The 13,108-nt window shown below is 33.3% G+C and overlaps 1 protein-coding gene across 1 annotated transcript; it reads right to left on the reverse strand.

Annotated features, from left to right (window-relative positions):
* Positions 1–1,479: 1,479 nt before the first annotated feature.
* LOC111893101 (zinc finger protein GAI-ASSOCIATED FACTOR 1) lies at positions 1,480–5,143 on the reverse strand. The gene is made up of 3 exons (XM_023889177.2): positions 4,831–5,143; positions 2,789–3,185; positions 1,480–2,700 (listed from the first exon to the last, which is right to left on the reverse strand). Exons 1-3 carry the CDS (start codon positions 4,994–4,996, stop codon positions 1,662–1,664), a joined length of 1,602 nt encoding a protein of 533 aa, XP_023744945.1. The 5' UTR covers positions 4,997–5,143; the 3' UTR covers positions 1,480–1,661.
* Between the last annotated feature and the right edge of the window lie 7,965 nt (positions 5,144–13,108).

The raw sequence follows: 13,108 nt of genomic DNA on the forward strand, positions 1-13,108 counted from the left end.
ATAATAAAAATATTTGTTATGTTTATAAATGATTTGTAGATAATAATATCCATTAATTCAATGGTAATTTTTAGAAAAGTCCAAATATTTTGGTTATCAGGTGGTTTACGGAAAAGTCCCAAAATTTTAAGGAAACTAACGAAAAAAGACAGAATACCGGCTAAATCTGCAAAACCGTCCAAAAATGGTTTTTTCGAAGTTTTAATCGGTATTCTGTGCTTTTCTGTAAACAAAATTTAGTTTGAGATTTTATCATAAATTAGACTAAAATATTGAGATTTTTCTGAAGATTTCTTTATAGATTTTGTTAATAAATAAATAGAAAGTTGTATAGATGTATTTGTGGAACATTTTTATTAAAATAAAATATTAATTGAAAAGTAAATATATCAATATTTAAATGTTATTAGAATAAGTAATATTTAAATAATAAAAATAATAATAGAATAATATCAAAAAATGATAAAATTTAATGATCGATTACTTTTTGAATAAGGTTTTTTTTTTCTTCAGGAAAACAATATTAACATAAAGGCATAAAAAGAAATTATTTTACTAAAAGTGTCTATAAAGGGGTCCTTTTAGCACCATCCATTTTATTTTTTAACTTTTGCAACCCAAACTCTTTAAAGATAAATTGGACACATGTTAACAAAAAAAACAAGAACACCGGTCAGTAAAAGTTGTTCTTTCATATTTAAAGTGATTATCTATTCTAATAAATGAAAATCTTTTTGCCACATACCATACTCTCATTGATTTCGCCACATGTCATTTTGTGATTATTTTGAATTAAATTTTTTCAAATGACATTTTGTGGTTGTTTTCATTTTTATTAAATTTCACATAATAATTAATTAAATATATTGATTGCAATAAATATAATAATAAATGCATATCAATTTCATTAATTGACTTTCCTTCTAATTTCAAAAATTTTAAATTAAAACCTCATTAGTTTCATTTGTTTACTTATCTATTTTTTTTAAAAAAAAATTTAAAAGAATAAACACTTTAATTTTAATAATTCAATATTTTTCTAATTTTTTCTTATAAATTCAAACTTTTTAAATGTTTAGAATGTCATATTTAATTTTTTTATATAATAAACTAATGTAATACATGAGTCTTACACCTAGTTATCTTAAAAACATATCAAAGAAACTATTTTTTTAATCTATTTTTCCATTAATCAGTATAACATGATTATGCATATTTATTGTCTTACAAATTACTTTTGATTTAAATGTTTTATAAAGATAGCTAAAACTTAAATTCTACTTTGTCATATTATTTGCTAATTAGATATTATATTTATTAAAGTGTTTATTTATCCTTTCTTTTGTTTGTAATTCTTTGTAACAATGTTTTTCTAATTTCTTACAAGTTTAGTAAAATCATGTTGTTAAAAAAAAAGGTTAATTTGAACAATTGATATGAAAAAAACATTAGGTGAAATAATCAAAATATTCTATCCATTTCCGCAAAAGTTGATACTAACTCTATGATTATGAATCCATAATTATTACAAGGTTAGTTTGACTCTTCGAGTGTGTGAGTCTGGCGGGTCCCATTATCCCAATTATGATCGTGAGTCCTAAACTCCCAAAGTACTTCATCTTATCGAAAAGAAGTTTTGAAAATTAATGCCTCTTGGTTTGTTATTCCCAAATGGGTTTTTCATGGGCTGAAGACTCACCATGAATAAGTTGTTGCTGAAAAGGATTCATTGCTTGGCTTGTTGCTTCGAACCGGTTGAATCTTTGTTCTTGTTCCTGAATATTTAGTGATCTCGATCCTCCGATCCCCAAGAAATCAACCGTTAACATGTCATTGCCGCCTAACTTTGACGTCATACTCATTTTCCCTCTCTCTTGAATCAAGGTGGAATTTTCATCACTTCTATCTTCATGATTAGTTTCATGATCTTGATGACCTCCCATCAGCAATTCACTATAAATTCCCAAATCATTCATATTTGGATTAGGGTCTGGCCCGAACGAATCTTGTGGGTCGGGCTTTTGCAAGGGATTATACCCTTCAGTACTCCCGTCATTGATTCCAATCATAGTTGTTTGATTAGGTTGGATGTGAAAAGTATCATAACCCCCTGTTCCTTGAATTCCATAAGGTGATACAGGCCTTGGCCTATGTGAATTGATTTGATCCGACCCTGTCATGCTTGTAACAAAACTCTTTTGCATCATTGGAGAATTAACCCCAATGCTTGCAGTAGCAGTAGCAGTAGCACCCATTTGAGCCGCTTTTTGAAGCAACGCTGTAGCCGACATATGGCCTGCGAGACCAGGAAGTAGTCCACCAACCTTACTATCTTGTTGGAAGTATCCATAACCCAACGAGCCATTTGTCGAGCTGAGTTGCAACCCAGAAGACGATGAGGAGCCACCTCTTGGGTTTCCAAAAAGGGTACCGGAACTACTCGAATACATGTCTGCTGACATGTTTAAAGACTTGAATGGCATTGGAACCAAGTCTTGACGAGGCAATGATTTAATCGAGGCTTTTGGTTCATAATTGTTAAAATCGGGTAAACCCATTAACATGTTCCCAGAGTCGATTGAATTTGATGACATTATATGATCATGCATATGTTGAGGTTGTAACATCCCTTGGTTCACCTTGTTGTTTTCTTCGGCTAATGCATCACAAAATGCTCTATGAGTTATAAAGCTATCTCTCCTGCACATTAAAAAAAAAAACCATAAATTCATGATCCATAAGCTTTCATATTAAAAGAAAGATAAAACCACTAGTTTGGAAACAAAACCTTGAGAATATGGTCCCACAATCACACTTATATTCTCGAGTGCCGCATGTCTTTTGATGAGCTTTCCAATCAGATTGAACTGCATATTTCTTGGAACACTTGTCACATTTCCATTTTTTCTCTCCATGTTTCCTACTGTAATGTTTTTTTATCCCTGTGAGATCACCTAGGGCTCGAGCTGGATTGTGATGAACACAAGATGGCTCTGGGCATACATACACTCGCTTCCTAGTCTCTGTGCTAGTTCTTTGTCTTAGTTTCCATGGAAGATTATGGCCTCGTCGGTGCAATTGTAGGTTTTGGTCTCTCTGAAACCCTTTGTTGCAGATTTCACACACAAATCTGTTAGTTGCCATGAGTGTCGTTGGTGATAAAGCAATAACTTCTGCTGTAGGGTCTGTGTTACAAAATAAAAAAATTAATTAAGTATTAGAATTATTCTAATTTTATTAATCAATTATGAAGATCATAAATGTGCATAATCCTACCTATATAAGTATTTAAGAAAGGCGATGATCCCTACCCAATATTTTTTAGCCATACACAACAATTTATCTTTTATACACTTGTTGTAAAGTACAACCATCTAAAACATAAATTGTTATCTATGAATAAAAAATATTATATACAAATCATTCTAAAAAAATGGGTCTTTTAAGTTATATTTGAAGACATGAGGATAATAGTGAGAAATTTAAAAATTACACATGTCTATAAATGTGGTTCGTATTTTAAACAATTAATTTTTTTTAATATCTATATCTATATATCATACCATATTATAAAGTGTATTCATCATATCTTGAATTTTAAAAGATATAAATTAGAAATTTTTTTTGTACAAATGATTTATAAATAAATAAATTATTAATACTTGCAAAAAAATATGAAGACATAAAGGAAGATTATTAATAAATTCAATTTGTAGCAAAATAAAAATATTGAAGTCATGTATATGAATTAATTTATATAGACAATATAAATATAACCTATAAAAATATATATTTTACTTAAAATTGATAATTCTTTTATTAATTAATAACTAATAATAAATTTTAATAATATTTTCCCATAAAAAAACTATCATCCAAAAGAGCTATTTGACGTCACCGTTTTACGCGGGCACACGTCTAGTATCCATTGAGTCATTTTATATTTTTTGGGTATGTTATTAATATCCGTCGACGATTGTTCCTGTATGTTAATTTTTTTTTTTTAAAAGTGAATATTATTTAATATTAATACTTTGTTATATATATTTATTTATTATTCTTATTTTTTATTAAATTGGTATTTTGAAGATTTAATGCATGACATGTCCATCTAAAAAAAATACTTCTATTCATCCATAGCAATTGAAAAGACAAGATGTTAGCTTTGTTTATTTCAGATATATTCTTTTATTATCTATCTAAAAAAAATTATATAATAATCTAATAAAAAATAAAATAAAATTATATAATAATCACTTTCATTATACGGTATTAAAAAAATAATAACAAGTGTAAACAACATACAAATTTTAACAAAACTAGAATTGTATAGTATATATATTTTTATTTCAACCTATACATTTTGAGTTTAATGAAATATAAGGTTATAGGATGTGTAAATTTTTTACCAATGAAAAAGATATGCCATATAGACACCATGTAAGCATTTGTATTTCTTAATAATTTTTGCCTATGATAATTGTGTGTTAATTTTTTACCTATGAAATTAAAAAAAGAAAAGTTTACAAATGACCGATCAAGAACCATGGAATCAAAAGTTCAATTTACCACAGAACACCGGCGGCATAATACCACAGGTGAAAAAAGAAGTGGGGGCGGTGTTACTGCCGACAAAAAATGCCCAATTAGATTACCGGCGGTAACATCTTTCCGACAGATACAAAAACAAGTTTCACATTATTAACTATTAATCACTTTAACTTACTTCGGCAATGAATATGTATATGAATTCGTAAAGACACTAAAAGGATTTGTGTTCTAATTAACACCATATATCAATTAGTACACTAATTATTATATATATAAAACCTGGAGTTCCTGGTAGGTTTCTTTTCTTTTTAGGAGGAGGTGGGAGTGAAGTGGTTGCATTGCTAGAATTTCCGCCATGGAAATGGTTCTTCAAGTTTTGAACTTGCTTTCCTTGAGCTTCTTCTGCTGAAGAAAAACTCCCTTCATCTCCTGTAATATTCGACATATTTTTTTTTGTTGCCAAAAAATCCACCAAATTTTAGTGTAATTTATTGCTTGTTCTTTTTTATATGGAGCAAGAGAAAAGCTATCTAGAACCTTCAAAACCAGAAGATGAATTCTGGTTTGAATTATTGAAGGAGGAGAAGAAGGAGGTTTGCATGTATTATGTGTCATTGTTTGGCTTATATATATTTATATACATATACAAGTGTTCATATGACACCACCCTCCTTCAAACCCCACCACTACGCTTAACCCTAAACTTTTAGTAATATACTAATATTATAATCATTTATATAATTGTCTTTAAATGATGACCTGATTAAATCTTAACTTCTACAATGTTTATTTTTGCAAAATTCAGGAGAAAATCCATTTTCAGTTTTTTAAAGAGTCAAATCCAAGAAATGACATATCGTTCACGATGAAAAAAAAAACTATCATATTCTAAAATATCCTGTAAAAGTTTATACCATTTAAAAAGAATTATCATAAACTTCACGAAAAAAACTAACATTTAGTAACTTCTAAAAAACGAATCAATTATTTACAATCGTGTGTCAACTGGAAAAGCTCTTTAATTTTGTTGTTACTCTCCCTTTTGTACCTATTCTAAATTTCATCGTGACTTAAAGATAACTTACTGTATTCTTTATTTTTTTAAGCAAAAGAAATAAAATACACATCTCAAAATGTAGATTAAACTTCTTGGTTTTGGATTCATGTAAGCTTTCCACACCAATAAAGTTCGTTAATTGGTATGCGTTAGATCTAGATGTACAATACCGTTTTTTATTTATTTATTTATTTTTATTTTATATATAGTTATAATTGGTTTGATTTTTTTGAAGTGAAATTGTGTTAAAAAACCATTTTTTTGATAGACTGGTTTCGGTTATAATTTGTTCAATTTTTTTCGATAGATTTAAAAAAATCGGTTTGAAATGTGCACCGCTAGTTAGACCCTTAGAGGTCTAATTAGTCTTGTGGTTGAACTCTTAGGTTTTAGAGTGTGTGGCTCTTTTAACAACTACATGTTGGTGATTTTAGTGTCGTTAAACATTTTGTGTAATTGAAATTATTATGTGAGGTAACATGTTTATGATTTGTACTATATATTATATGTTCGGTGTGTGCGGAGTGTACACATATATAAGATCGAATTATAAATCAATACAACAAAATTACGGGGGTTAAGAGGGCAGAGCCCCTGGCTATGGCCCTGCTGACCGACTAATGAGCGGGATCTAGGGGCAACGCTCCGAAAGATCATCAAAATTTTGAATTAGTATCATAGTGGAAAATCTAAATTCTAGTGGGTGATTATGATCAAACAGACAAATCTCGCTAGTTTTGAAAACCATTGATTATGCCATTAATTTTGTGATTTAGTTAACTAATTTAGAAGATGAAAACTCGAATTATCAAGTATAAAAATGTGGCTTTTCTCTTGAGTCGGATCACAACCTTCTCAACTCTTCTTCTTCTCTAATGAACTCAGAATTCTCTAGCAATTTGACTTACGTTCCCATGCTTAGATTCGTAAGTGTCCATTTGGATTATTCTATATTGAATTTCTTATAACTCGGGCATATGGTAGAAATATCAATTTGGAAAACGATCTTACATAATCCATTAGGAATCCATATCTCCACCACAACCCTTCTAAAACACTAACATTCGAACTAATATAGCGAACATGGCATAATCAATCCGCAAGTTGACCACAAAGTTCAACAAAATCAAAATTTTTGAAGGCATTGATTTCAGGCGTTGGCCGAAGAATATGCACTTCATGCTGACCACATTAAAATTTGCATATGTGTTGAGTACTCCACGACTTGAGGTGGTTGAAAATGAGACATTGGAAGAGACCAAAAAGAGATGCGAGTGGGTCAACGATGACTACATATGCAAATGTCATATTTTGAATGGTGTGTTTGATTCTTTATTTGATACCCATAGTGACGTTAAAAGTGCAAGGAATTGTGGGACACCCTTGAATTAAAGTACATCGTTGAGGATGCTTCTAGCAAGAAGTTTCTAGTTAGCAACTTTAATAATTATAAAACAGTTGATTCAAGGTCTGTCATTGAAGAATAAATGAACCCCTTCGTATTTTGGGTCAATTCAAATTGCACAAAATGAATATAGACGAGTCCATTTCCTTGTCAAGTACGATTAACAAACTTCTAATGGGTTTTATAGGTTACACAAATCTTATTTTGGCGGAAAAAATTAAACCCTAAGTTCACAAGCAACCTAACGGATCTATGTTCTCACTATGATTTGCAACTAATAATTGAATATCAAAAACCTAGAAGTACATTTCTATTTTTGAAATTGACGAATGGTTATTATAAAAATCCATACCTTCTGTTTATAATATAGCAAATAAAAAAATCCTTCTTGATTGATCTTCAGAAAGCAAGCACCAGAAGTCTTATGTCTCTAATGGCTCACACCCAAACCATAGCAAGTTGGAGGCTAAATAGGAGAGAGGATGAAAAGGAGCATTTTCGGACTTGAGGCTCTAGCAAGCATAATTCCGAAAATCTAAACCCTTGGGGGGTTTATATAGGTATTAAGAAAGTAGTGGATAAGGCATGTTCCTTTTAGATAACCCTAATCCTCTTACTTCCTTCCTAAGGCATCCAAGCTTCCTTAGAACAAAAAAAAACTCTAGAAAACCTCTAGAAACCGTCCCCCTTATGGGAGGTCATAGACTTGGTCAATGTTCAACTTTTGAACATTGTCACCTTTAGTCCTTCTATTTTTAGTTAATCCAATTAATTCTAATTAATTTTTAATTAAACACTACTATTTCTAATTAACATATTATTCTCATAATATATTAATAAATCATTTATTTTAATTTATAGTTTTATTAATCATATAATAAATTAATAAATCAGTCTCTCTCTCTAAAAAGCATTCCAATCAATTACTAGGTTTAAGGGCAACCCAAAAGGTCTTTCCTAATAATTAAAGAGTATACCAATTTAGTTATTAGTTTAGACACATAATCCAACATTATCCCACTTAGATAAGTCTAAAACTAAATTACAAGTATAACTTTTAAATTAAACAACAAATGGTGATTTCTAATGCAACCGTCGAACTTTGGTCTGATCAAATACTTGTCCTTAGATAAGTGATCAAATATTCCTTCATTCTACAAGATATCATATGGATATAAGATATGGATTAAAACCAATCTCATTGTCTAAAATTCTATTTCCCAATTTCCTAAATTGAAATGACGTTATAAGACTTCTAATTGAACACATCAATTTAGTCTTGGTTATGCCCAACACTATAAGTCAACATCAAATCATGGAAGGGCCCAAAGATATCACTTTTCCCATTAGGGTAAAAGGAACGAATAAACTTTGACTCATATGCTTGTATCTTTTACTCACCAAATCGCACATGACACTAAGTTTTATAACATCAAGTTACTGATACGTTTTCGCAATACCAATGTACAACCGACTTGTAAATTACAACTCATATATCTCCATTTTAAGAATATAAGATATTATCGTCTCATAATTACTCGTGATATAATCCATAAAGTAATTCTTTAAGCGTGGGTTTTTCCAATACTCAAAATCTCCGTTTTCTAAGTATTCATGAATATTATAGCAATCATTGCAATGTCTAATCTCCATAGACAATCTACAATACAATTCATGACAGTCTTAATTCTCTACTTACTTCCAAAAGTATGAACGACTGTGGAATTTCGAATAATCAAATTATTCAGGAAGCAAAACATGCAAAGTGAAACACAATAATAAACTAATTACCTATAGTCTCAAAACTATTGAAAATAAATAATACTCTTATTATTTAATCGGGGTTGGGACTTCGAGGATTGCTCATAAGTGAAGCTACTTTAAGATTGTAGAGAGAGTGAATGAGAGTGGTGTGCATAAATGGTCTGACCAACCTCTCTATTTATAGTCATGGATTTGGGGTGCCACCCTTCTAAGGTGACACCTTCAGAAGCATCAAATCCACCACCTGGAACTCAATGTTTGATCGTTGCCGGTCAGCATAACTCTTCTATCGGCTCTAGGTTGTCTGAAATCTTTGTCTGGTCTGTTGGATAAGCTTTGTAGTCTGAAGAATTACCTCGGTTCTACCCATAACTCTGTGACTGATCCTCTCCCCAACAAACCGGTGTGTGACACTTCCTCCTATATAGAAGCTCAAAAGGCGGTGCACCGATACTAGAATGGTAGCTGTTGTAGTAGTAAAACTCAGCTAGGGGAAGATAGGAATCCAAAATCCCACCAAAATCAATAACACAAGCCCTCAACGGATCCTTGAGCGTCTGAATGGTCCGCCCACTCTATCCATTAGTCTGAGGGCGATAAGCGGTGCTAAAATGCAGTCTCGTTCCTAGATCCTCATGAAACTTCTACCAAAACCGAGAAGTAAACTGCACATCTCGATCAGATAAAATAGACACTGGCACCCTATGGCGAGCAACGATCATGCACACATACACATCAGCCAAATTCTAGACCGAAGAACTCTATCGAATAGCCATAAAGTGGGCATGTTAGATGCATTTTATATGCATCTTTTAGCATGATTTCCTTGTTATTTTGTTTTAAAATGCTAACTAACTCCTGATTATTATTATGTATTGTGTGTTTCGTGATTATTTTGTAGAATGCCCATTACTGCTCACGTTTGTTATGATTTTTCAGGGTAATTTGGAACACATGGATGATTACGCTAGTTTGGGATGCGTTAATGGATACTTTGGAGCTCAACTGGAGTCTAGACTAAGGAAGGTTGCCGAAGAATGATCAAGAACTAATTGGAAGGAGGAACGACGATCAAAAGACACGAAAATGAGAACATGCGATCGCATGTTGTCCCTATGCGATCACAACTTTTGTGACAACCCAAGTTGTCCCGTTACATTTCCCCGTTACTGTTAACGGAATATTCCAGTTTATAAAAGTTTCGTTAATTAGAGGTCGTCAAGTAAATAAACATTCCATTTGTTTACATTAAATATGCCGTTAAGTCGTGATAAAAGGAAATAAAAACACATAACACACATTTCCATTTAATTGGAAAATGTTAAATTTATTATTACGACCACTAAATCGGGTGCGACCAAAAGCCCCGTTTAACGGCAGTATCGGGTAGAATTCCACTGAGCCCCGACTCGAACCCCTATATAAAGGTGAGTGGAGTCCATTGGAGACTTTTTACACTCCCTAAACACTCTCTCTCTAGACCCGTTTTCGCCCCAAATCCGCAACCAAACGCTTCCAAATCGTAAGTCCACTTATCCTAACTTGTTCTAAACATATTGATTTGTGTTTATAGCTTATAAATCAGACTTGGAAGCTGTGAAAGAGGAGTTTACGGCCTAAGCTCCTCCTTAGGCCGTAAACACCTAAAATGAGGCCAAAATGACCCCAAAATGTCCCTAAAGGCTTGGAAATAAATTAAGGGATTTGCCTAAGAGTGTTTAAACATTAAATCACTAGGATTTAGGGTGTAAAATGGAGTTTACGGCCCAGGCATATGCCAAGGCCGTAAACACCCCTTAAACATGTCAAAATGCCCCAAAAACACTCTTAAAACACCCTTGGACTTAATACATAAATTAATTAGGGGCTTATCCTCTTGGGTTTAGATCATTTAAACATAAGGATTTGGAGGATTAAAAGGAGTTTACGGCCCAGACATGTGTCAAGGCCGTAAACTCCCCAAACCAAGCCAAAAATGTGGTTTTTGCCCCCCAAATGGCCTTAGACTATTTCTATAAAATGCTAGGAAGGTATTAGGGGCTTAAAACTTCACTAAACTCAAGGAATGAGAGTTTACGGCCGTAAACTCCCTTAGGAGTTGTCCCTGGGCCGTAAACTCCATTAAGATGCCCTTAAAGACCTTAAACCCACTCATACTATATAGTTTTGGACCTAGAATAATTCCATGAACAAGATTGAAGCCTTAAAACACACTAGATCCCCTCACCATGAGTTTACGGCTGTAAACTCATGGTGAGTAGTCCCTGGGCCGTAAACTAAGTGATAAGAGTTTACTCTCGGAGAGTAAACTCCATTCCTAAGCCATACACACCTTTAGACGCTACCCGGGACACCCCAAACACTTAACTAAAGTGTTTTCCGCTCCTTTGAGTGAGTATACTTGTTTAATTAGTATTAAATATACTAATTGTATGTGAAAATATGTTATCATATGTTAAATAGGGCATTGAGCGTGTTCGAGTCTTTACGTGACACCGAACGCCCAAACGGCACCTTCGTCGGACCTACTTACACCAGGTGAGTTCATACCCCTGAATGAACCTTTTAAATGTTTTTACATGTTTTATAGGGGGGGGATACAAGTTAAACATGCCAATTATCATATCAATCACATGTGATTGATAACCCGCATGCACAAGATTTTACCACACTATACACTGTTTAACCGAGTAGGACACTATAATGGTTTTCAAAAAGGGATTCCAATTGTTTCAAAACTCTTACTTATACGGTTTTATCTAAAATTATTTCAAACTGGTTTATAAAGGTTCCAAGGATTTCTAAAGGTTTTCACACTGATTTTACCAAAGAATACAAAATGCGATTTTCCTAAATATAAAGGTTTTCCAAGGTTTTCGTCAAAGTTCTCTTTCACAATGTATATTTTTTTTACTTGTTAGTTACTACTGCTCTGCTTTCATGTATTTTAAACTCCTACTTGATAACGCTTTCACTCCGCGATACGTTTATACCTGTTATTGTATCTATTTCACTTATACTCGTAGTCGCTTATACCTGATAGACGCTCTTACTTCACTTATTGTCGCTTCTACTTCGTGATACGCTTATACTTGTTCGACACTCCTACTTCACTTACGACCACTCCTACTTCACTTGCTAGACACTCCTACTTCACTTATGACCACTCCTACTTCACTTGCTAGACACTCCTACTTCACTTACGACCGCTCCTACTTCACTTGTTAGACGCTCCTACTTCACTCGTTAGACACTCCTACTTCACAAGAATCCCTTCTACTTGATACACACTCAAGCGTAGTTAGATGTATGTCTGTGCTTGTATAGATGCATATAAATAATGATTGAAGGACTTAGGAAGGCTTGTCCGCCCTATTTCCTTTTCTTCGTTAAGATGTGGTCTGGTGGGATCGGATGTCCATCCGAAGGTCATTTGATTCATTAGTTATATATTATGTACACAAGCATAGACATATGGGTTTACTTCAGTTAATCCAGTTAAGAGTCTCTACCTCTAGTCTACAATTACATTAGAAACACACTACCCACTATTTGGAAGTCTCTACCCACTATTTGGGATGCATCTTCAGGACACGGCCTTCTCCGTCGTCTAGTTGGTAACCAGAATCTCCTGTAGGGAGAGCGGACATTATGTGTATAGATCTATATGGGATTGACAACCCCGCACCCAAACTGCTAACTACAGTCCCGGCCTACCAAGCCAACGGGTGACAAGTGTCATATTTTAGACGCTTGTAGGGTGTCTGGTACTCTAGTCAGTATGGTTACGAGTATCCCGGGTTACCTTATAATTCATTGGCCTTAAGGTAACGGTATTTCACCAGCAATTTACACTGTATGTTGGTAGCTCATTTTCAGAGTCGCACTGTTTTGACCTTACAAGACGTATCTTTCATTTGATACAGTCTGGGGTCTGTATTCACTGTTTTGACCTTACAAGACGTATCTTTCATTTGATACAGTCTGGGGTCTGAATAAACTGTTTTGACCTTACAAGACGTATCTTTCATTTGATTCAGTCTGGGGTCTGTATTCACTGTTTTGACCTTACAAGACGTATCTTTCATTTGATACTGTCTGGGGTCTGTATTCACTGTATTGACCTTACAAGACGTATCTTTCATTTGATACTGTATGGGGTCTGTATTTACTGTTTCAGACCTTACCAGCTGTACCTTTCATTTGGTACCTTCTGGGGTCTGTGCCTCCATTTGTTAGACTGAACCAGGCGTGTCGTTCGTTCAATACTTTCCTGGAGTCTATGATTCCTTGCCTTAGTCAGCAGTCCTCACTGCTGAGGCATATGTTAT

Source organism: Lactuca sativa, chromosome 5, assembly GCF_002870075.4.
Source record: "Lactuca sativa cultivar Salinas chromosome 5, Lsat_Salinas_v11, whole genome shotgun sequence".
NCBI lineage: Eukaryota > Viridiplantae > Streptophyta > Magnoliopsida > Asterales > Asteraceae > Lactuca > Lactuca sativa.